This window comes from Callithrix jacchus, chromosome 1, assembly GCF_049354715.1.
Source record: "Callithrix jacchus isolate 240 chromosome 1, calJac240_pri, whole genome shotgun sequence".
NCBI lineage: Eukaryota > Metazoa > Chordata > Mammalia > Primates > Cebidae > Callithrix > Callithrix jacchus.
Window position 1 is genome coordinate 171,201,027 of NC_133502.1, and position 23,823 is coordinate 171,224,849.

General features: G+C 39.3%; 2 protein-coding genes across 2 annotated transcripts in view; one reads left to right on the plus strand and one right to left on the minus strand.

Moving 5' to 3' along the window:
• Nucleotides 1-23,823, minus strand: part of LOC103794845 (olfactory receptor 1L8) — a 390,653-nt gene that overhangs the window by 159,345 nt on the left and 207,485 nt on the right.
• Nucleotides 15,384-18,533, plus strand: OR1L3 (olfactory receptor, family 1, subfamily L, member 3). The gene has a single exon (XM_002743273.7). The coding sequence runs from the start codon at nt 15,851-15,853 to the stop codon at nt 16,823-16,825; it is 975 nt and encodes a 324-aa protein (XP_002743319.1). The 5' UTR covers nt 15,384-15,850; the 3' UTR covers nt 16,826-18,533.

The window sequence follows — 23,823 nt, forward strand, 5'->3', positions numbered from 1 at the left end:
TTTAAAACATGTTTTAATGATCAGAATAATACCATGTATAATATTATTATCTGATAGTAACACTATCATCATGGCCACTTTAGAGATGAAGTAGTCAAGTTTCAGAGGAGTTAAAAGACTTCCCCAGCTATGACATAAACAATATGGAAGAATAGGAGATACCAGCCTTTATCTGCCCACCCCACCCCCGCTAAAGATCAAATATAGACAGCAATTCACAAACCAAAATAATCCAGAGAGTGATCAAGGGGCCCCTTAAGAATCTGCAGGAACACAGTGGTGCAAAAAGAAAAATAAAAAGGAGAGGAATATATGCACATGAAGGATCACTTGTGAGATCAATGTACCTGAAACACCTAGAGATGGCCAGGTGCAAAGAGAAAAGCCAAAGTCATTGGTATCAGGCACATTGTGGGAGGCACCATGGTCCCTAGTGAACTGCTCTGCAGAAAACTTTGGCACTTTTGTCACTAAGGGAACCAAAAGTCATTCCTGCCAGGGAACCCCAGAGAGGAAGACTTGGCTTCACCCACACACACCCAAGAAGTAGCCACCATTGTGCTATGCCAGAACCAGAGCCACCACTCCTCTCAACCCCAGATATGTTCCTGGCCACTAAAATGCAGCTTCTCCATGAGTGCCTGCATTCCAGATCTTGGCTCTGTGGTTGTATATCTACCCATGCCTCAGATATCAGAGCCATCACTATAGCAAGCTAGTTTACACGCTGCACCCCAGAATTAAGGTCTATCTGCATGTATTCACATGCCAGATGTCAGCCCAGCCACCACAGAGAACTAGTGCATGACCTGGAGCCTGGAGCTACTATAACTCTGCACAGGTCCATGTCTCCCTGCCTGCTTCATAAGCACCCATGCCTTGCACATCATTACCAACACGACAACAGGGATATCTGCACCCTGGCCACTAGTGCCTTTGCTGCTGTGAACTTCAAAGCCATGGTCTTTCCACACATGCCTGTGCTTTAAGCCTTGGCTCACTTGCTATTCCATGGGTACTGCTCATCAGACACCAGTATTGCTGCCAGTGTGGGCAGGCCCATGAGCCAAACCCAGTGGCACTAGACATCCTTTAGGTCATGGTTCCCCAAGTAAGAGAAAAAGACTTCAGGAGAACTTGAACAGCCATAAACACCAAATACATCAAAAGCCCTTACTGCTGCTGCAGGCACTTACATCATTGATCACTGCCCTGTAAACCTTATCAACACTGGCCACAGCTGACATAGCTATACAGAGACTATGCTGCTGCACTCTCACCAGAGTCAGAATTGCTGCACCCTACATAGCCAGCACCCTTGCATGTTTCATCAAACACCACATGTTCTCACTCATAGGTGGGTGTTGAACAATAAGAACACATGGACACAGGGAGGGGAGCATCACACACTGGGGTCTGTAGGGGGGAAATAGGGGAGGGACAGTGAGGGGTGGGGAGTTGGGGAGAGATAGCATGGGGAGAAATGCCAGATATAGGTGATGGGGGGAAGGAAGCACATCACACTGCCATGTGTGTACCTATGCAACAATATTGCATATTCTTCACATGTACCCCAAAACCTAAAATGCAATTTTAAAAATTGAAAAAGAAAAAAAGAAGAAGATCCTGGGGCTACAGTATCAGTTTCTACATCATCAGAAAGTATTCCAAGAACTTCCACATTGTGCTTGTTTGGCATCATCACAAGCTGCTGACCTTTACAAATAGATCCTGATTCCAGCTTTCCCAGGACCACAGTGCCCATATCCTTGTACTTATCCACAATTGGCAGCCTGATTGGTCCATCAACTGATCTACTGAAGTTTGGCAAATTATCCAGATACAGAATAAACGGGAATCCAATGTACCAAGGACAGAAATCTGACTGCTCTTTGAGATTTGCTCCAATAAGTCCTGAGCAGGGCATGAAGTGAATGTCCTTTTTGGGACTGAAGCCAACTTTTTTCAAAAATGGCACTAGTTTCTCTTTACATTCTTCATATCTCTCATTGCTCCAATTTACCGTTGGATCATACATCTTATTAATTAGCACAATTAAGTGTTTTACACCTGCTGTCTTTGCCAACATTGCATGTTCTCTTGTCTGTCCTCCTTTTTCAAATCCAGTTTCAAACTCTCCTTTCCTGGCTGAAATTACCAGCACAGCCAAATCAGCTTGAGAGGCACCACCAATCATATTTGGGACAAAACTCTTGTGGCCAGGGGCATCTAGAATTGGCCTTCCCCACCAAAACCATCCCAGAAATCAGACAGACAGAGGGGATTATTTCACAGCCTTGAAAAGTTTGAGTGTGTAGTCTGGATGGCAAGCAAATTCAAGCTTTAACAGAAGATCACAAGAAGCATGAAAAATAAGGGAAACATATAATCACAAAAAGAATATAATAATTTCCCAGTAGCTGACCTCAAAAAATAGCAATTTCTGAACTGCCAAAGAATTCAAAATAATTGTTTTAAGGAATCTCGGCAAAGTCCAGAAGAAGACAGAGAAAAAAAAATTCAACAAAATCAGTAAGACTACATATAAAGATGAGAATATTATAGATTGAAACCATAAAAAACCAACAAGAAATTCTAGAGCTGAAGAATACATAAGTGAAATAAAAATTCAATGGGGAATACAGTGAATGGAATAAAAATGAAATAGTGTCAATGGCAGGTTTAATCAAACAGAATAAAAGCCTGTAGAATTGAAAACAGGTTATTGGAAAATATACAATCAGAGGAGAAAACATGAAAACAAATGAAGAAAGTGTATGGGGTGTATAGAATAACATAATGATAGCTTTCATCTGCTTTATAGAATGTAAATAATGTGTAGAGAAAGAAAACGGGATAGAAAGGTTATATAAAAAATAATGGCTTAAAACTTACAAATCTGGGAAATGATATAAATGTGCAAGTACATGGGAGTCCAAGGTCTTCAGTCAGATTGAATCCAAATATGACTACCACAAGACATGAAATCAAATTATGAAACAAAAAAAAAACAAAGGGAGGATCCCAAAAGCAGCAAGGGAAAAGAAACATTATCACATTTAATGGATTTCCAATAAGGTTAGCAGCATGCTTTTCAGCAGAAAACTTACAGACCAAGAGAGAGTGGGATGACACACTCAAGGTAGTGAAAAAAACAAAACAAAACTTCCAACTAAGAATACTGTGACCAGCAAAGCTATATTTTAGTATGAAGAAGATATAAATACTTTCCCAGAAAGGTAAAAGCTGATGCAGTTCATTATTCCCAGAGCTGCCAACAAGAAATGCTAAGAAGAGCTCTTCAAGCTGGAAAAAAATGATACTAAATAGTAACATGAAAATATAAAACTCACAGGTAAAAGTACATTGTCAAATTCAGAATAGTCTAATTCTGTAATGTCTACATAAACCAGTCATAATTTTAGTATGAAGGTTTAAAGACAAAACTATTAAAAATAATAACAGCTACAATAATTTGTTAAAGGATACACAATTTAAAAAAGGAGGTAAATTGTGACATCTAAAACATAAAATGGAAGGGGCAGAAGCATGAAAGTGTTATTTTTTAATGTAATTAAGTTTAAGTTGTTATCATCTTAAAATAGCTTGTTATATATAACTATAGAATGTTCTTAAGTAAGCTTCATGGTAACCACAAAACAAAAACCTATAGTAAATGCAAAAAGTGAAAAAAATAAGGAATCAAAAGAAACTACAACCACAACAAAAAATTACCAATTGAAGACACAGAAAAATGAAACTAGACCCTTATTTCTCACCATATACAAACATCAAATCAGAATGGATTAAAGATTTAAGTCTAAGACCTCAAGAAAATATTGGCAAAAATGTCCAGGACATTGGTCTGTGAAAAATTTTTTGAGCGATATCCCACAAGCACAGGCAACCAAAGAAAACATGGACAAATGGAATCACATCAAGTTAAAAAGCTTCTACACAGCAAAGGATACAATCAGCAAAGTAAAGAGACAACCCACAGAATGAGAGAAAATCTTTGCAAACAACATATCTGATAAGCAGTTAATATTAATATCCAAAATATATAAGGAACTCAAATAGTTCAATAGCATAAAGGCAAAAATTGGTTTCAAGGTGAGCAAAGGACCTGAATAGACAATTCTCAAAAAAAAAAAAAAAGACATACAAATGGCCAACAGGTATATTTTTAAATGCCCAACATTACTAATCATCAGAGAAATGTAAATTAAAACCACAATGAGATACTACTTCATACCTGTTAGATTGGCTATCAGCAAAAAGTGAAAAGATAACTATTGCAAAGATGTAAAGAAAAGGAACAGTTACACACTGTTAGAGAGAAAGTAAATTAACATAGCCATTATAAACAACAGTATGGAAGATCCTCAAAAAACTGAAATTATTATTATTTTAGACAGAGTCTCGCTCTGTTGCCCAGGCTGGAGTGCAGTGGTATGATTTTGGCTCACTGCAACATCCACTTCCCAGGTTCAAGCAATTCTTCTGCCTCAGCCTCCCAAGTAGCTGGGACTACAGGCTCACACCATCACGCCCGGCTAATTTTTATATTTTTAGTAGAGATGGGGGTTTCACCACATTGGCCAGGCTGGTCTCAAACTCCTGACCTCGTGATCCACCCACCTCGGCCTCCCAAAGTGCTGGGATTACACATGTGAGCCACTACCCCCAGCCAAAAAACTGAAATTGTTGATACAGGGGTTAAAAAGAAATTATTTAGGCAGTTAGCAAGGGTGAAAGAGTTCTCGGTGGGAATTTTCCTTTAATAAAAAGCAGCCCCCAAATCATTTCTTTTCTGATAAAAAGCAGCCTGAAAAATCAAGTTGCAAGCATAGATAAGCAAGCTGGAACCTTACATAGGTAAATGCCAGCAGCTATGCCAGATGACAGGTATATCCAACATGGCAACTCCCTCTTCCCTTTTTCTTGTTGCCAGGCATGTGAGAGTCACAGCCAGCCAGGTAAAGGCCCCATGTGCGTAATAAAAGATTAAAGTGGGGCGGCCCATTTCTTCAAGAGCAAATGGCACATCTGGTCAAACCAAAACCCTGAGCCCTATGTAAATCCAACACTGACTCCTCAAGCCCCTCTATAAAATTGACTACTAGCACCAAACCTGGAAACCCACTTGGATGCCCCCTTCCTCCGCATGAGAACGCTCTCTTTTTCTCTCTCTCTCTTCTTTCTTATGCCTACTAAACTTTCCACTCTTAAACCCACTCCATGTGTGTGTGTGTGTGTGTGTCGGTGTCTTTGTTCTCTTTACTGTGAGACAACAAACCTTAGGTATTTCCCCAGACAGCGAAACCACTTCAGTATAACTACCATAGAATTCAGCAATCTCATTTCTGAGTTTCCAACATAACTTAAATCAGTCTCTCAAAGGGATATTGCACCCCATGTTCATTGCAATATTATTCACAGTAGTCAAGATACAGAATCATCTTAGGTACCTATCAACAGATGAGTAGATAAAGAAAATGTGGTAGCTAGGCACAGTGACTCACACCTGTAATCCCAGCACTTTAGGAAACCAAGGCCAGAGGATTACTTGAAGCCAGGAGTTTGCAACTAGGTTGGGCAACATAGCAAGACACCATCTCTACAAAAAAAGGGTTTTTTTAGTTAGGCAGATGTGGCGGCACATTCCTGTAGGTCTAGCTACTTGAGAGGTTAAAGTGGGAGGATTGCTTGAGCCCAGAAGTTAAAAGCTGTAGTGAGTTTTGATTGCACCATTGCACTCCAGCCTGGGCAACATGGTGAGGAAAGAAAGAAGAAAGAAAGAAAGGAGGGGGGCACCAACATGACCGAGAGAAGCCAGCGCCCAAATGCAGCTCCCAGCAAATGAAACTCAGAGGGCTAGAGGACTTCACGATTCCAAATGAGAAGACGGGTTCCTTTCTGTGGGGCTGATAGGGCCCTGAATTTAGGCCCAGGGAAGGAGCCGCAGGGCATGAGCCGCCCAGGAGGGCAAATCAAGATGGGGGAGGGGCGGGGCACGTCCCCACCTGAAACGTGCAGCCGGCTCGGAGGAGTGGGGTACTTAACCCCCACAGTGCTCCCTTTCAGATCCTGTGCTTACCTCATCCTTCCTGCAACCCAAGGTGCACGAGAGCCCTGACAGATGGTGGGACACCAAGGGTAGTCGATGCAAATCTGAGCAGCCGCTACCACTGGGCATTCAAGTTGTCCCAGGGTCCTGGGAGGGATTTTGGACTAGGCAGCGGGAAGGAACGTCCCACTGAGGGAGGCAGAGTTGAAAGCAGAGAAACAGACCATAAGGCCTGGCAGGCCCCACCTCCACAGAGCTCAAACTGAAGCCCTCGCTAGAGAGTTAGGCAGCAAATACACCAGTTTGACCCCAACCAGGAAGTTAAAGCTCTGGAAGAAACGCCATTGGGAAGGTGGGGCCAATCTCACCTGCAAACAAACCCCAGGGAAGGACCACCCACCCAACAACCTGACTGAACCTGAGAGAGCCCAGCAACATCCTCTACTGGCCAAAAAAGATACACCTCCAACCTCAGTAGAAAAAAGCCCACTCAGAGACTCCTCCTGAAATCACCAACTTCAAAGATTAAAGGGAGATAAATCCACGAAGATAGAAAAAAAAAAAAGCACAAAAAGGTTGAAACCACCGAAGAACAGAACACCTCTTGTCCTCCCAGGGATCACAACTCCTCACCATCAAGGGAACAGAAAAAGACAGAGAATGAATCTGACGAATTGACAGAAGCAGGCTTCAGAAGGTGGGTAATAACAAACTTCTCTGAGTTAAAACACCATGTTCTAACCCAATGCTAAGAAACTAAGAACGTTGAAAAGAGGTTAGATGAAATGCTAACTAGAATAACCAGCTTAGAGAAGAACATAAACGACTGGATGAAGCTAAAAAACACAGCATAAGAACTTTGTGAGGCATACACAGGTTTCAACAGCTGAATTGATCAAGCAAAAGAAAGGATATCAGAGATAGAAGATCAAATCAATGAAATAAAACGAGAAGGCAAGATTAGAGAAAAAAGAGTGAAAAAAATGAACAAAGCTTCCAAGAAATATGGGATTATGTGAAAAAACCTAATCTACACTTGATCAGCGTACCTGAATGTGACGAGGAGAATGAATCCAAGTTGGAAAACGCTCTTCAAGATATTATCCAACAGAACATTCCCAACCTAACAAGGCAGGCCAGCATTCAAATCCAGGAAATACAGAGAACACCACAATGATATTCCTCAAGAAGAGCAACCCCAAGGCACATAGTTGTCAGATTCATCAGGTTTGAAATGAAGGAAAAAATCCTAAGGGCAGCTAGAGAGAAAGGTCGAGTCACCCACAAAGGAAAGACCATCAGACTCACATGGGATCTCTCAGCAGAAATCCTACAAGCTAGAAGGGAGTGGGGGGCCAATATTCAATATCCTTAAAGAAAAGAACTTTCAACCCAGAATTTCATAGCCAGTCAAACTAAGCTTCAAAAGTGAAGAAGAAATAAAATCTTTTATGGACAAGCAATTGCTGAAAGACTTTGTCACTACAAGACCCACCTTACAGGAACTACTGAAGGAAGTACTAAACAGTGAAAGGAACAACCAGTACCAGCCACTGCAAAAATGTACCAAATGCTAAAGAATAATGAGGCAATGAAGGAGCCATGTCAATTAACAGGCAAAAGAACCAGCCAGTAACAAAACGGCAGGATCAAATTCAAACATAACAATATTAACATTGAATGTAAATGGCCTAAACATCCCAATCAAAAGACACAGACTGGCAAACTGGATAAAAAGTCAAGACCCATTGGTATGCTGTATTCAGGAGACCCATCTCACATGCAAAGACTCACATAGACTCAAAATAACGGGATGGAAGATTTACCAAGCAAATAGAGAGTAAAAGAAAAGCAAGGGTAGCAATCCTAGTCTCTAATGCAATGGACTTTAAACCAACAAAGATCAAAAGAGACAAAGAAGGGCACTATATAATCATAAAAGGACCAACGCAGCAAGAAGAGCTAACTATCCTAAATATTTATGCACCCAATGCAGGAGCATGTAGATATGTAAAGCAAGTTCTTAATGACCTACAATGAGACTTAGACTCCCACGCAATTATTATAATTGTGTGAATCTCCCACACAATTATTGTGGGAGACTTTAACACTCCACTGACAATATTGGACAGATCAATGAGACAGAAAGTCAACAAGGATATCCAGGACTTGAATGCAGATTTGGACCAAGCGGACCTAATAGATGTTTACAGGACACTCCACCCCAAATCCAAAGAACACACATTCTTCTTAGCACCATATTGCACTTACTCCAAAACTGACCACATAATTGGAAGTAAATCACTCCTCAGCAAAGGCAAAAGAACAGAAATCACAACAAACAGTCTCTCAGACCACAGCGCAATCAAATTAGAACTCAGGATTAAGAAAAGCACTCAAAGCCACACAATCACATGGAAACTGAACAACTTGCTCCTGAATGATGAATGGATAAACAATAAAATGAAGGAAGAAATAAAAATGTTCTTTGATAACAACGAGAATGAAGACACAGTGTACTAGATCCTATGGACACATTTAAAGCAGTATCTATATGGAAATTTCTAGCAATAAATGCCCACATAAGAAACAAGGAAAGATCTAAAATCGACCCTATCATCAAAATTGAAAGAGCTGGAGGAGCAAGATCAAAAAAACTCAAAAGCAAGCAGAAGACAAGAAATAACTAAGATCAGAGCAGAACTGAAGGAGGTAGAGACACAAAAAAACACTTCAAAAAAAATCAATAAATCCAGGAGCTGGTTTTTTGAAAAGATCAACAAAATAGACCACTAGCTCGACTAATAAATAAGAAAAGAGAAAAGAATTGAATAGATGCAATAAAAAACAATAAAGGGGAGATCACCACCAATTCCTCAGAAATACAAACTACCATCAGAGATTACTAAAAACAGCTCTATGCACATAAACCAGAAAATCTGGAAGAAATGATAAATTCCTGGACACTTACACATTCCCAAGACTAAGCCAAGAAGATGATGAAACCCTGAGTAGTCCAATAACAAGGTCTGAAGTTGAGGCAGCAATTAGCAGCCTACTGACCAAAAAAAGTCCAGGTCAAGATGGGTTCACAGCTGAATTCTACCAGACATACAAAGAGGAACTGGTACCATTCCTGTTGAAACTATTCCAAATGACACAAAAAGAGGGAATCCTCCCTAACTCTTTCTATGAGACCAACATCATCCTGATACCAAAATCTGGCAGAGATACAACTAAAAAAGAAAACTACAGGCCAATATCCATGATGAACATCTATGCAAAGATCTTCAATAAAATACTGGCAAACCAAATCCAACAGCACATCAAAAAGCTTATCCACCACAGTCAAGTAGGTTTCATATCAGGGATGCAAAGCTGGTTCAACATATGCAAATCTATAGACATAATTCACCACATAAACAGAACCTAAGACAAAAACCACATGATTATCTTAACAGATGCAGAGAAGGCCTTTGACAAACTTCAACAGCCCTTTAAGCTAAAAACCCTCAATAAAGTAGGTATCAATGGAACATATCTCAAAACAATAAAAGCTATTTATGACAAACCACCATGGCAGGTATGTACTTATGAAACAATCCTGCAGGATGCAGGGCGTGCACATGTACCCCAGAGCCCAAATACAATTTAAAAAAAAGAAAGAAAGAAAAGAAAGGAAGGAAGGGAGGAAAGGAGGGAGGAAGGGAAATTTGGCATATTCCATGTGTGTGTGTGTGTGCGTGCATGTGTGTGTGTGTGTGTGTGTGTGTGTGTGTGTGTGTGTAATATTATTCAACCACAAAAAAGAAGGAAATCCTGACATTTGCAACATGGACGAACTTGTAAGACATCATGCTAAGTGCAATAAACCAGAATACAAATATCTTATGATCTCACTTATCTGTAAAATCTTAAAAAGTTGAACTTTTTAAGTTGAAAGCAGAGAGCACAGTGGTGGTTGCCAGGGACTTGGGTTGGAGTAAAGGGGGAGATGTTGGTCAAAGGCTTAACTTTCAGTTATAAAATGAATAAGTTCTGGGAATCTGAAGTAAAGCATAATGAATATAGTTAATAAATAATATAATAGTATTTCCTTGAAATGTACTAAGATAGTAGATCACAACTGTCCTCACCAAACACACACACACACACACACAATGTGTGGTGATGGATGTGTTAGATTGTGATAATCATTTCCCAATGTATGTATCAAATCATCAATTGTATACCTTGAGTGTATACCATTTATATTTGCCAATTACAATGTAAACTTAAAATAAAATCCTAACCACTCCCCATCCCACCTACTAAATGGATGCCCTGGTAGCCAAGGGGACTCCAGGAAAACCTTAAGACTTAGTTCCTAGCCATGTCAGGATGGCAGGTTAGACGGGGCTTCCTTATACACCCTCTCTTTTATGATGTAGGCACAACAACCGATCAGCATTATTGTTAAAATAGACATTATAAGATAAACAGAACAGACGCTTTGTGGCAATAAGATACCAAATTGTAAATGGGATCTATGGACATGCCAGGCAAGGGGTCACTTATCCCTTCACTTAAAGAATAAACTGTTCTAAATACCACAAGATTTTTCTTTTTCTCTAGCAGCTAACCCAGCCTTGGCCTTGAGATAAGCAATATTAATTTTCAGCTCCACCACATGCTGACAAACTGAACCCCAGCCCTTGTTCCACCAGCCATAACTACAACTCTGACTGAACAAGAGGCTGATTTTAGTAACTCTCTCCTGATGAGAAGACCATTGACCATGAACTGGCTCTGGCCAGTTTACAGAAACTGTGCACTAGTGTGCACTTTCTTTTCCTAAAGAGATCTCTTGATGTATACGCCCTAACTGTTATACATTTAAATGTTAAGTCTTCACCCCAAGTGAACATGAGTCATGTTACATGCATGTTGGTTCAATACACACATGTCAGGACTGTCTTTGTGAATATTCATAGTTCTTTCTGTAACCTGCTGAATATGTGTTTAGCCAACCTGTTCAGCATAATGCTCCTATCTCGACTCCTCCTCCTTCAAAGTGCCTGTCTCTGGTTTTGGCTGTAGGCATGCTTCCTGGCCTCTAAATGGCCACCTTGCAAGCGGTAGCCACATAAAAAAATAAAGTCTCCCCTCCTCTTTCAAATATATAATATTTTAAGTTAACAATACCTTCATAAAGTTAGGAGACGGGGAAAAGAAGAAAAGGAAAGAAAGAAAGATTCTTGAAATGTAAGCTATAACCAGAAATCAATAAGTGATGGGAATGGACAATATGAAAAAGGTAGGACATTTGGGGACCCTGATATATGGATCCTGTGTGCTTACATGAATCAAGGAGAGTAGAGGATCTGAGGCTGGTGACATTCCCTCGTAGTGATAGCAAGGAAAGGGAATCAGATATATGAGCAGCAGACTTGGATATTGCCTAATATAAGAAGGGTGACCTATGTTTGGCTTCAAAGGTTGTAAGGCTACCTTTTGTTAGAAGGTAGAATCATAAGGTCACCACTGCTAAACTGGTAGCTGTATCTAATCCTGGGAGGGTTGGGAAAGAAGGCACCAATGATGTTGGGGTACACTTGGGTAGCTGTCCTTTGAAAAAATGGAGGCACTAAGGAGAAGGCCAAATTGATATTTTACAGGTTCAAGGGGGGAATTGGACCCAGGTATTAATGCCAGGTACTCTGTCCTCAGTACTACTTGGGACATCTTCCAGGCAAGCTCTCAGAGAGCTAGGAAGAGCTGGGAAAAGAAAATTATTGTCCATCTGAGATACCTACCCAGCTAAGCAGATCTTGTGCTAACTCTGAAGGTTCCAAGAGGAGAATGTGGGGCCACTTTCTTGGGGGAGCAGAGAAAACATGCCATTCCTCTGGATCCCTGGAGACAATTCTGCACAAAGTTAATGAATGGTTGTTTTCCCACTAAACACCAGAGACCTAGTCTGAGTATCTTCTGAGTCACAGTCTCAGAAGTTACTCCCATGAGGAAAACAGGGGCTATAAATATCTACAACTTGTGAATGATGGGAAGAATCCAGGGAAGGGAGCATTCAGAATCAAGAAGCATTGGGAGATTTTCCACAATTAGAAACCTTTTTGTATGCAGTTCTTGGCACAGATTTGTCTTCTTTTTGACTAATTATTTCATAGAGCAGAAATGAGAGGAATGAATATATAAGGCGAGACAGTAATGTCCTTTCCAGGTAAGAAATCAGCCTAGAGAGTGCCTGGTGAGAAAGTGGAAATACATGATCTCTGGGAGATAATTAGTCGTCACTGGACATTAAATAAGACAGCAAATTTATATTCACCCTAAATGTAGATTATGTATATTTATACTCTAAGGTCTGATCTCCCTTTACCCTAGCCTACTCCAGAATTACATTCCCCTGACCTTGGGACATGAATTACCAGCCAGAGAGTAGGAAAGCTTGGGAGAGAATTTCCTCACACCCAGTTTCACTGTCCCCCTCACTTTCTCATCCCCTGTGTTTCTTTTCCCTATAACTGTTTACATTCAATTGAGTGTTTTTTAATGATATAAAGTTAATATCACTTTATTTTAACTTTGTAATAAGACATTTTCTGGCCTTATATAACTCTGGAATAATAAAATAGCTTTAGTAAATATCCATTGAGTATCCTTCTGTACAGGAACCATGTGTTACAGTAGGTACAGAGGTGAGGGAGTAAGACATCCTCTCTACCATGGGAGAGTTTACAGCCAGAGTGCAGGCAAGCTGACAGACAGCTGTGATACAAGGCAGAAGGCCCATGCTCTAGAGGAAGGTTTCACAAAGCTGCGGGACTGAAAAGTAGAAAAGGTCATGTTCCTGTTGGAAAAATCAGGGAAGATTTCACAGAGGAGCTGCCACTTGTGGTGGGCCTCAAAGAATGGATAAGTGTTCAAAAGACCCAGATGGGAAGGGCAGAGGGACCCTGGGAAAGCATGGAGTGTAGACGGGACCCCTTGCGTTGTCCAGTATAGGCTGTATATTGAAGACCAGAGGGAGTAAACCAGAAAGGCAGGTAGGTTGAGGCCCCAGGGTCTTGACTCCCAGGCAAATACAGTTTATTCTCTGTTCTTTCAGTATGCAGAACCGTGAGAGATTTTTAAAGCAGGAGATGACAGGATGATTGAATACCTTTTTTGATAGAAGGATTCATGCATTTTACATTTTTTATGCTAAACCAAGCAGATTGGATGGGATGGTCATCATTATCGCTGTTCCTGTGGGAAATATTGCTCTGCTGCAGAGGAAGGAACTGGGATCAGGAGAAGCCAGGAGATCTGTGACCTAGTTCTGAATCCACCACGACCCAGTGAGTGACACTGAGCAAGCTCTGAGTCTTTCTGCCACTACTCTGAAAATGAAATTAGACTGATGATCTGTTCAGAGCCCTTTCAGCTCTAACATCCAAAGCCTATCAATACTGAAAACTGCTTTCAAACTAATCATACAGTGGAATGGAGCAGCTCTTAATTAAGCTTAAATTAAATTAAAGCTTTAAGATGAGGAAAACAGCTTTTGAATTTCAATAGTTTTTAAGCTGATGGCTGTGTAAATTGATAGGCTGCCTTATAGCTCCAAAATGAACTTTTTTTTTTTTTTAAATACAGGGTCTTGCTCTGTCGCCCAGGCTGGAGTGCAGCAGCACAATCATAGCTCACTGTCACCTCGAACTCCTAGGCTCAAGCAATCCTCCCACCTCAGCCTCCTGAGTAGCTAGGACTACAGGCACATGCCACCACACCTGGCTAATTTTGTAAGAAAATTTTTTTTTGAGACTGAGTTTCGCTCTTGTTACCCAGGCTGGAGTGAAATGGCGCGATCTCAGCTCACTGCAACCTCTGCCTTCTAGGTTCAGTCAATTCTCCTGCCTCAGCCTCCTGAGTAGCTGGGACTACAGGCACATGCCACCGTGCCCAGCTAATTTAGTAAGAAAATTCTTTATGGGGACGAGGTATTGCTATGTTTCCCAGTCTCCAAAGCTGGTCTCTGGCCTCAAGCAATCCTTCTGCCTCAGCCTCCCAAAGTGCTGCGGTTACAGGCAATGATGGCCTGGATGTAAATGTTTACTGAAGAGTAAAGCATTTCACTATGTCTATAAAACCTTCAAATTTCCAAAGCAAAATAAGACTTCAGTGTGCACTTCCTAGTTTGAAAACAGCAATTGTTGTTTCTTGGTTCTGAAAGGACTTGATAGCCCCACTCTAACAACAGGAAGGCATCACTAGATGGCTTTGGGCTTCTTAGAACTAGGTTTTTCCCTCTTTTCTCTTTGCTTCCCTGACTAGACAACTACACGTCTGGGTCTCATTCTTTCCTCCTACTTCTCTCGCTTTCGCCTCAGATGTCTTTCCTCTATTGGCGTAAAGCATTAGGTGTGTATAGGATTTGTGAGTTAGTATTTATTACCTCCATTTTCTTTTTTTTTTTTTAATTGCATTTTAGGTTTTGGGGTACATGTGCAGAACATGCAAGATAGTTCCATAGGTACACACATGGCAGTGTGTTTTGCTGCCTTCCACGCCTTCACCCACATTTGGCAAATCTGTTTTAAGTGACAAACATTTTACAGTTTTCTTTTGAAAATTCCTACACTCTACTACTTTATTTATGTGGCTTTATTTGTGCATGTCCACCCCCTAATGGATTAACTTTAGGTTTCTTGCTTCCATTGTAAATGATGTGGAAAGAAACATCTTGATTATTAAAAAGGTTTATTCATCAACTACAAGCTAGGTGAAATAACTATTTCATTACCTAGATGTGGTTTAGCCACTTAAAATCCTTAATCAGATGACCTGAACTTGATTCATAGTCTTCATCTGTGGTTCCTGTGATTCAGTATCTCTCTCTCTCTCTCTCTCTCTCTCTCTCTCTCTCTCACCCTCTCTCCTTGTACCTAACCCTTCTCTGTAGTTCTTGCTATGGGTTAAATGTTTATGTCCCCCCAGAAGTCACTTAATCCCTAATGTGATAGCATTTGGAGATGGGTATTTGACAGGTAATTTAGGTCATGAGGGTTGGGGCCTTCTTGAGTGATTAATGCCCTTATAAGAAGAGCTTGCTTCCTCCCCCTCCTTTCTGCCATGTGAGACTACAAGAAATCTTCTGAAAACCAAGAAACAAGCCCTCCACAGACACTGGAACTGCTGGCAACTTGATCTTGGACTTCCCAGCCTCCTGAACTGTGAAAAGTAAATGTTATTTAAGCCACCCAGTCTATGATCATTTTTTTTGAAGGTATCTCGCTCTGTCTCCCAGGCTGGAGTACAGTGGCATGATCTCGGCTCACTGCAACCTCCCCTTCCTGGGTTCAAGCAATTCCCCTGCCTCAGCCTACCTAGTAGCTGGGACTAAGGCATGTACCACCATGCCCAGCTAATTTTTTGTATTTTTAGTAGAGACAAGCTCTCACAATGTTAGCTCCTAACCTCAAGTTATCCATGCACCTCAGCTTCCAAAAGTGCTGGGATGACAGGCATGAGCCACAAAATCTGGCCAGTCTCTGGTAATTTGTTACAGCAACCTGAACTGATTAAGACAGATATCTACCACAAAGATCTTTTAAAAAGTGAAAATTACATTTTCAGTTCTGATTTCTCCATGCTCAGGAAGAACAATAAACATCAGAGTAAATGCTCTATTAATAACTATTGAGTGTAAGAACAAGGAGGAAAGATGCATGTGGTAGATGACATAAGAATTGTGTCACTAATTGACAGTGTTGTTTATCTTTAGGTGCGTACAAGTCCATGGGAATATCCAACCTGACAACACTCTCTGAATTTACCCTCTTGGGACTCTCCTCTCGGTCTGAGGACCAGAGGCCACTCTTTGCCTTATTTCTTGTCATATACCTGGTCACTTTGATTGGAAATCTTCTCATCATCTTGGCTATCCACTCTGATCCTCGACTTCAAAATCCTATGTATTTTTTCCTAAGCATCTTGTCCTTTGCTGATATTTGCTACACAACAGTCATAGTCCCCAAGATGCTTGTGAACTTCTTATCAGAGAAAAAGACCATTTCCTATGCTGAATGTCTGGCACAGATGTATTTCTTTCTGGTTTTTGGAAACATAGATAGTTATCTCCTGGCAGCTATGGCCATCGACCGCTGCGTAGCCATTTGTAACCCATTCCATTATGTCACTGTTATGAACCGCAGATGCTGTGTGTTGCTACTGGCCTTCCTCATCACTTTCTCCTATCTCCACTCTCTCCTACATGTCCTACTGGTGAATCGGCTCACCTTCTGTGCATCAAATGTTATCCATCACTTTTTTTGTGATGTCAACCCTCTGCTGAAAATATCCTGCTCCTCTACCTTTGTCAATGAAATTGTGGCCATGACAGAAGGGCTGGCCTCTGTGATGGCTCCATTTGTCTGTATCATCATCTCTTATCTAAGAATTCTCATTGCTGTTCTCAAGATTCCCTCAGCAGCCGGGAAACACAAAGCCTTCTCCACCTGCAGCTCCCATCTCACCATGGTGATTCTGTTTTATGGGAGTATTAGCTATGTCTATTTGCACCCTTTGTCCAGCTATACTGTCAAGGCCCGAATAGCAACAATCAACTACACTATGTTGACATCAATGTTGAACCCATTTATCTACAGTTTAAGAAACAAAGACATGAAACGGGGCTTACAGAAACTGATAAACAAGATTAAGTCTCAAATGGGTAGGTTTTCTACAAAGACCAATAAAATCTGTGGGCCCTGATTGCAAGGTGTGTGTGTGTGTGTGTGTGTGTGTGTGTGTGTGTACCTGATGCAACTCTTTTTGTAAAAAGCCTTCCTTCATCTTCACCAACTATAGCTTCACCTTTTCTACCCTGTGGTCTCTTTCATCCTATGATTGAACAATTTGGATGACTTGGTATTGATGCTCAAATCACACACTCACCTCATAATATCTCTTCATTCCAGAAAATCACATTCTCTTTACTCTTTGCATATTTATTTGGAGTCTCTTATATTTCTTTGTGTTTATAAATTCAGCCAAGTTTGGCCATTCAATTATCAGAGAATTTTCGTATATACCTATGCAGAAATTTATATATGTGCGATGATATTATGCACACATAGTCACTCTATTCTATTTAAAGCTGTCAGAAATGTTTTGCATGTGTGTATGTGTGTGCAAGTCTCACCTCACCATCAGACTGCAGGCTATGGGCCCTCCCCCCTTTTTAGAGACCGGTTCTTAACCCCCATCACCCAGGTTAGAGTGCAGTGACACTCTCATAGCTCACTGTAACCTCAAACTCCTGGGCTCAAGCAATCCTCCTCCCTCAGCATCTCTAGTAGCTAGGACTACAAGTGTGTACCACCACCCCTAGGCAATTTTTTAAATTTTTTGTAGAGACAAGGTCTTGCTATGTTACCCAGGTTGGTCTCAGACTCCTGGCCTCAAGTCATCCTCCTGCCTCGGCCTCTCAAAGTACTGGGATTTTAGGTGTGAGCTTCCACACCCAGCTTTATGGTACCTTTTTAAAATTATCATAAAAGCTGAATGTCCTGGGCTCTGGAGTCATAGATTCTCAATAACTGCCACCAATTATCTGATTGACTTTTTTTTTTTGAGACAGAATCTTGCTCTGTTATCAAGGTTGGAGTACAGTGGCACTTTCAGCTTACTGCAGTCTCCACCTCCTGGGTTCAAGCAATTCTCACACCTCAGCCTCCCAGGTAGCTGGGATTACAGGTGCTGACCACTACACCCAGTTAATTTTTGTATTTTTGGTAAAAACAAGGTTCACCATGTTCACTATATTTCTAGGCATCTGTAGGTGGTTAAATAAAACACCGAATTAAAAAAATCTCCACTGTCTCCTCTATCTGTCTAGTTGTTTTGCTCAGAATAAAGAAAGGTTTATTCCATGTAATCAGAAATGTTTCCTATGGTCACTGAAGGCAGAGTCAAAAAAATCAATAAATATAAACTACTAGTAAGAATCTCTTGGGTCAGAGTGCCTAGTATAAAGGAGCCCCTCAATATAGTTGGGGAACAAATTACATGACCTAGGAAAGCAGTCAGATGAATTATTTCACACAATATTTTTTTAAAGCGTCAATTTAGTGAGTTTCTCTTTCTTTCCTAGTATTCATATTTTAGTAGATGGAAATGTCTAAGTCAAACAAACTAATCTCTCATGGTATTTTAGACAAGGAGCAGATGGATGATCTCAAAGTGTAAAATGATAGAATAAGGTTCTGGTGATCTATTACACAGCAGTTGACTACAGTTAATGAGAACGAATTGTGCTCTCACCACAAAGAAACAACATGTATTTGAACTGATGGATGTGTTAATTTGCCTGATTTGATGATTCCACAATGAATACATGTATCAAAATACCACACTGTACTCTACAAATATATACAATTATTATTTGTCAATCACAAAATAAAATAAAACTTTTTTAAAAGAGTCTTTAAATCCCTTTGTTTTAGCCCTTGTTAATCCTTAACCAAAGGTAAGGCAGAATCAAGATAAGATATATTATTCAATTTAATTCCTTTATTACATGTATTGCAAATTAATTTTAACTTCCCTGACAACTGTGATCAACTGAGGACTCCTGCATTGCTAATGAGAAAACTTATGTGCCTACCATTGAACCGAATGAAGAAGGATGAAGATTGAGTATGTCTATGATGGGCATGGGAGTAAGGAGCACTGGTACATATTACAAGTGAAGGTTTACAGTCATCATAGGCCTCAAGACTTGGGTATACTTTCATCCTATAGCATAACTTTTTAAAAATTTTTTATTTTCATAGGTTTCTGAGGAACTGGTGGTATTTGGTTACATGAGTAAGTTCTTTAGTTGTGATTTGTGAGATTTTGGTGCACTCATCACCTGAGCAGTATATACTGAACCCAGTTTGTAGTCTTTTATCCCTCACCTCCCTCCCACCCTTTCCCCCTGACTACCTCTTTTTATATTGGAAAAGAGGTAGTCAGATTTTCCCTTTTTGCTGATGATATGAATTAATATCTAGAAAACCCTAAAGACTCCATTCCATCTTAGATTTGATTAATGAATTCAATAAGGTTTTGAGATATAAAATTAATGTACAGAAATAATTAGCATTTCTATATACTAATTATGATCTAGCTGAGGAACAAATAAAGAAGGCAATCCCATTTACAATAGCTACAAAAATAAATCAAATATCTAGGAATATATTTAACCAAGAAAGTGAAGGATCTCTATAAGTAGAACTACAAAACACTGATGAAAGAAATCATAGATGACATAAACAAATGGAAAAAACATTCCATGCTCATGGATTGGAAGAATCAATATTGTCAAAATGACCACTCTTCCAGAAACAATTTACAGACTCAATGCAATTTCTATCAAATTACCAAAGTAATTTTTTGAATTAGGGGGAAAAAATCCTAAAATTTATATGGAACCAAAAACAAGCCTGAATAACCAATGGAATCCTAAATAAAAAGAACAAAGTTGAAGGCATCACATTATCTGATTTCAAATTATATTACAAGGCTATAGTAACCAAAACAGCATGGTACTGGTATAAAAATAGGCATAAAGATTAATGGAACAGAATAGAAAACCCAGAAATAAAGCCACATACATTCAACCAACTGACCTTTGGCAAAGTTGACAAAAATATACACTGAGGAAAGGACACCCTATTCAATAAATGGTGTGGCAAAAATTGGATAGCTATATGCAGATGAATGAAACTTGACCCACTGAATCACAAAAATACCTGCATCTATATGTTTATTGAAGAACTATTTACAATAGCAATATGAAACCCACCTAAATGTCCATCACTGAAGAACTAGATAAAGAAAATATTAGATAGATACATAGGTAGATAGTGTATACACACACACACACACACACACATACTTATGGAGTCCTACTCAACCATAATAAAAGAACAAAATCATGTCTTATGCAGCAACACAGATAGAACTAGAGGCCATTATCTTAAGTGACATTGCTCAGAAAGTAAAATAACACGTGTTCTCACTTGTAAGTGGGAGCTAAACAGTGGGTACATATGTATATAAAGATGAAAACAACAGATACCAGGAACTTCAAAAGGGGGAATGCTGTGGGGTGCAGGTTGAAAAATTACCCATTGGGTACAATGTTCACTATTCAGATGATGGTACACTAAAAACCCAGGCTTCACCACTATGCAATAGCATAGAACATGTAAGAAATCTTCACCTGTATCCTCTAAAGATATAAAAGTTAAGAAGATAAAACTTAAAAATAAATGTAACTAGTTTACAAACATTGTAGCCCATTGTAGCTTTCCAGAATTCTTTAGATTGGGATGCAGGGCCTAAAGTCCACATAACAATAAAATGTTTTGCTTCAGTTTGTCATTATTCCTTGGGCATTTCTCTTAGCAATGTCATGGGAAAAAGTACCTGGATTTTAGAGTGGAATCCAAAGTTTCTTGAGTTCCCTTGCCATAATACCCTCCAATAATTTTCACCACCTAGCGAACTAGGGTATAGTTTTTAATCACATAATTTTAACAAATTTAAAAATGTCAACCAATGTTCACTAAGTCATCAAGGTAAAGGAAAGATAACTACCATGACTATTTCCCAATCCCAGGTGCCTACCCAAACACCATGGAGAGAAAGCAGAGATATTTGAGGCCAAACCTTAACCTGTGTGAGGCTGAGGTCACCAAGGACAGCCATGACCTCCCCCAGAGTCCCTTTTTGCTCCTATTTCAGTAGCATTCCAAACCAGATAAGCCAAGTTCTAACCAGGAGATAAACACCTTTGCTCTCAAGAGGGAACATGTTTCTCTGACTAGACAGTGGGATGGGTATGCCTGGGTAATCCTGGTTTCTCTGTACCAGGGAACTATGTTGGGATCAGCTGTGGCCATCATTACTTCGAGACTGACTTGATATGCTAAGAAGTTCCAAGCTTAATTCCCAAGCACCCATTCACCAAGGAGAAGCCAAACTTTTATCTCTGGATTCCATTTAATTAGGTTATTAGTAGCCAACCCAAGTGGTTAATTAACATCAAAGAAAAGGATCTAAAGGTTCAATAGCAAGTCCTCCCCAGAGCCTTGTTAGGAAAGCTGAGATTGGACCTGTCCCTCAGAGGCACCTTCTGCAATGATGGTGGCTCAGAAACTTTTCTGACACAGTATCATGAGTGAGGCCTCCTGGCTTTTCCCCTGGGATGCTTTCAAGGGACCATATTCTACTTTGATTTTAGAAACAGGAAAGAAGACACCATAACTCAGAGGCTTTGCCTGCTCCCATCTGAGGCCATTCCTCCAGGGAAGCATTGGAGAGAGCTACTGAATAACCAGCTTGAGAGAGACACTATATTTAAATCAGTTTTAATCAGGGCCATTTTTTCATGTGTTTTTTGAATGGCATTGTTCTTGAGGCATACAAATCAATTCCCCTATTCCATTTGATCTAATTTAAAACCATGATAATGGTGTCTACGTTATCTAAGGCAGGGATTTTCTGCCTCCTCTGCCCATTTAGCTACCTGGGAAGCTTCAAAAAAGATTCTGATGCCCAGGCCATACCCCACACCAATTAAATAAGAATCTCTAAGGATGCAACCCAGGTATACATATTTTTAAAGCTCTCAGGTGATTCCAATGCACAGCAAGGTTGGGATTCCTTTAGAGGGTCCCTATTGGCTTGTGATTTTAGGGCTAAACAAATGAATTACCTCCTACCCTTATCTCCTAGGTCTATTTTTATCTATCATAAGTTTTGGGGTTTTTTGGCTTTTTCTTAGATTTTATGTGTCAATATTTGTTACTGAGAAAGGACATAAAGAAGGCACTATGTTAAAAATAATTTGATTCAATTGTTCTGGTCTTACATGTTTCTATTTTCCTTTATTCCCCTAAGTCCACAGATAACAAATTAATACAGTCTAGTTGTGAAGTAATTCAAACAGAAGTTATAAAGTAAAACCTCTTGATTCCCACCCACAAACCCATTGTGTATAAAAATATATCTTTATATATTCAAATATCAATATTAACACTTTGAAATTGCACAGTATAAATATATTATTTCACAACTTGATTTTTCATCTAATAAGATGTCTTGGAGATGGTTCCAAGTCACTAGTATCTACAATCTACACTATTGTTTTTAACTGGCCCCTAGGATTTTAACGATATTTCATAAGAAGCTACTATAATTTATTTAAACATTCCTTTATTATTAGACAATTCAATAATTTCTCTTTCTCTGTTACAAATCTGCTGTGAACATCTTGTGCATAATATTGTTCAACTGTGTACTATGCTTTATATACAAACATGAAAGTAGAAGTTGCTAGATACTATAAAATTGTCCTTCAGAAAAGGCATTTCTATGCCAATCTAGTGTGTGACAGCACCTTTTTCTTCACACATTCAACACTCTATAGTATCAACATTTTCCATGTTTTCTAATATACTGATCAAAAAATAATATTTCATTGTTCCCTGAATTTGCATATCATTATGTATGTTTATTGGTCATTTCTCTTTCTTCCACTGGGAATTATCTGTTTATATGTTTTCCCATTTTTCTATTGAAGCATTAGTCAGACTAGACTCTATATGCTGCAGTAGCAAATCAATCCTAAAATCTTAATATCTTCACACAATAACACTTTATTTCATGCTCATACTATGTGTCCAGTGTGAGTCATCAGGGTGCTCTATAGATAGTGACCCAGAGAAAGCCACACTGATAGAGGTCCTCTACAGTATATCAAATCAAACAGACTGGAGAACTGCATGTGGTTTTCCTTTGCCTTAACCCAGAAATAACACACATCACTTAAATTCATATTTCTTTGAACAGAAGTAGTTGTGTATTCACACCAAACTGCAAGGCATAGGAATATAAGTTTTCATATGCAATATTTGGTAAACACTACCATCTCTATTACAACTTGGAGTGTTAATAATTTCTATACTGACTTTTTGAAATCTATTGTATTATATGAATAGTGATCTTGTCTGCTGTGCATACGATCCTCCATATCTGTGGGTTCCACATGTGCAGATTCAACCAATCATAAATTTAAAATATTTGGAAAAAATAATATTACAACAATAAGAAATAATACAAATAAATAGTATAGTATAACCATTATTTATACAATATTTACATTACCTTAGGTATTATAAGTAATCCACAATGATTTAAACTATACTGGAGGATGTGCGTAGGTTATATACAAATACTATGCCATTCTATAAAAGGAACTTTAGCATCATGGATTTTGGTATCCACAGGGATCTTAGAAGCAATCCCTTATGGATACATCATATATATGTGTCCAGTTTTTTTTCTAATCTTTTTGCTTCTCTTTTAACTTTTTTCATGGCATCATTTCTCACACACATTTTCACTTTTAAATAGCCAAATCTGTCAATCTTCTAATTTAGTGTTGGGGATTCTATTTTGCTAAAGAAGGGTTATTACACCCCCAATATGACAAAAAATATTCTCCTATATTTTCTTGTTATAATTTTATAATTTTTTCCTTTTAGATGTCTGGATACATTTGGAATTTATTTTTACATATGGTATTAGGTAGAGATCTAAATCTATTTTCTTTCAGTTGAATATACAATTGTCCCACAATTTTCTTTCTCCCAGCTACTTGTGACGCTGAGGCAGGAGAATCACCTTGGTAGCTGCATGTTAAGTCTTTTTAAGAA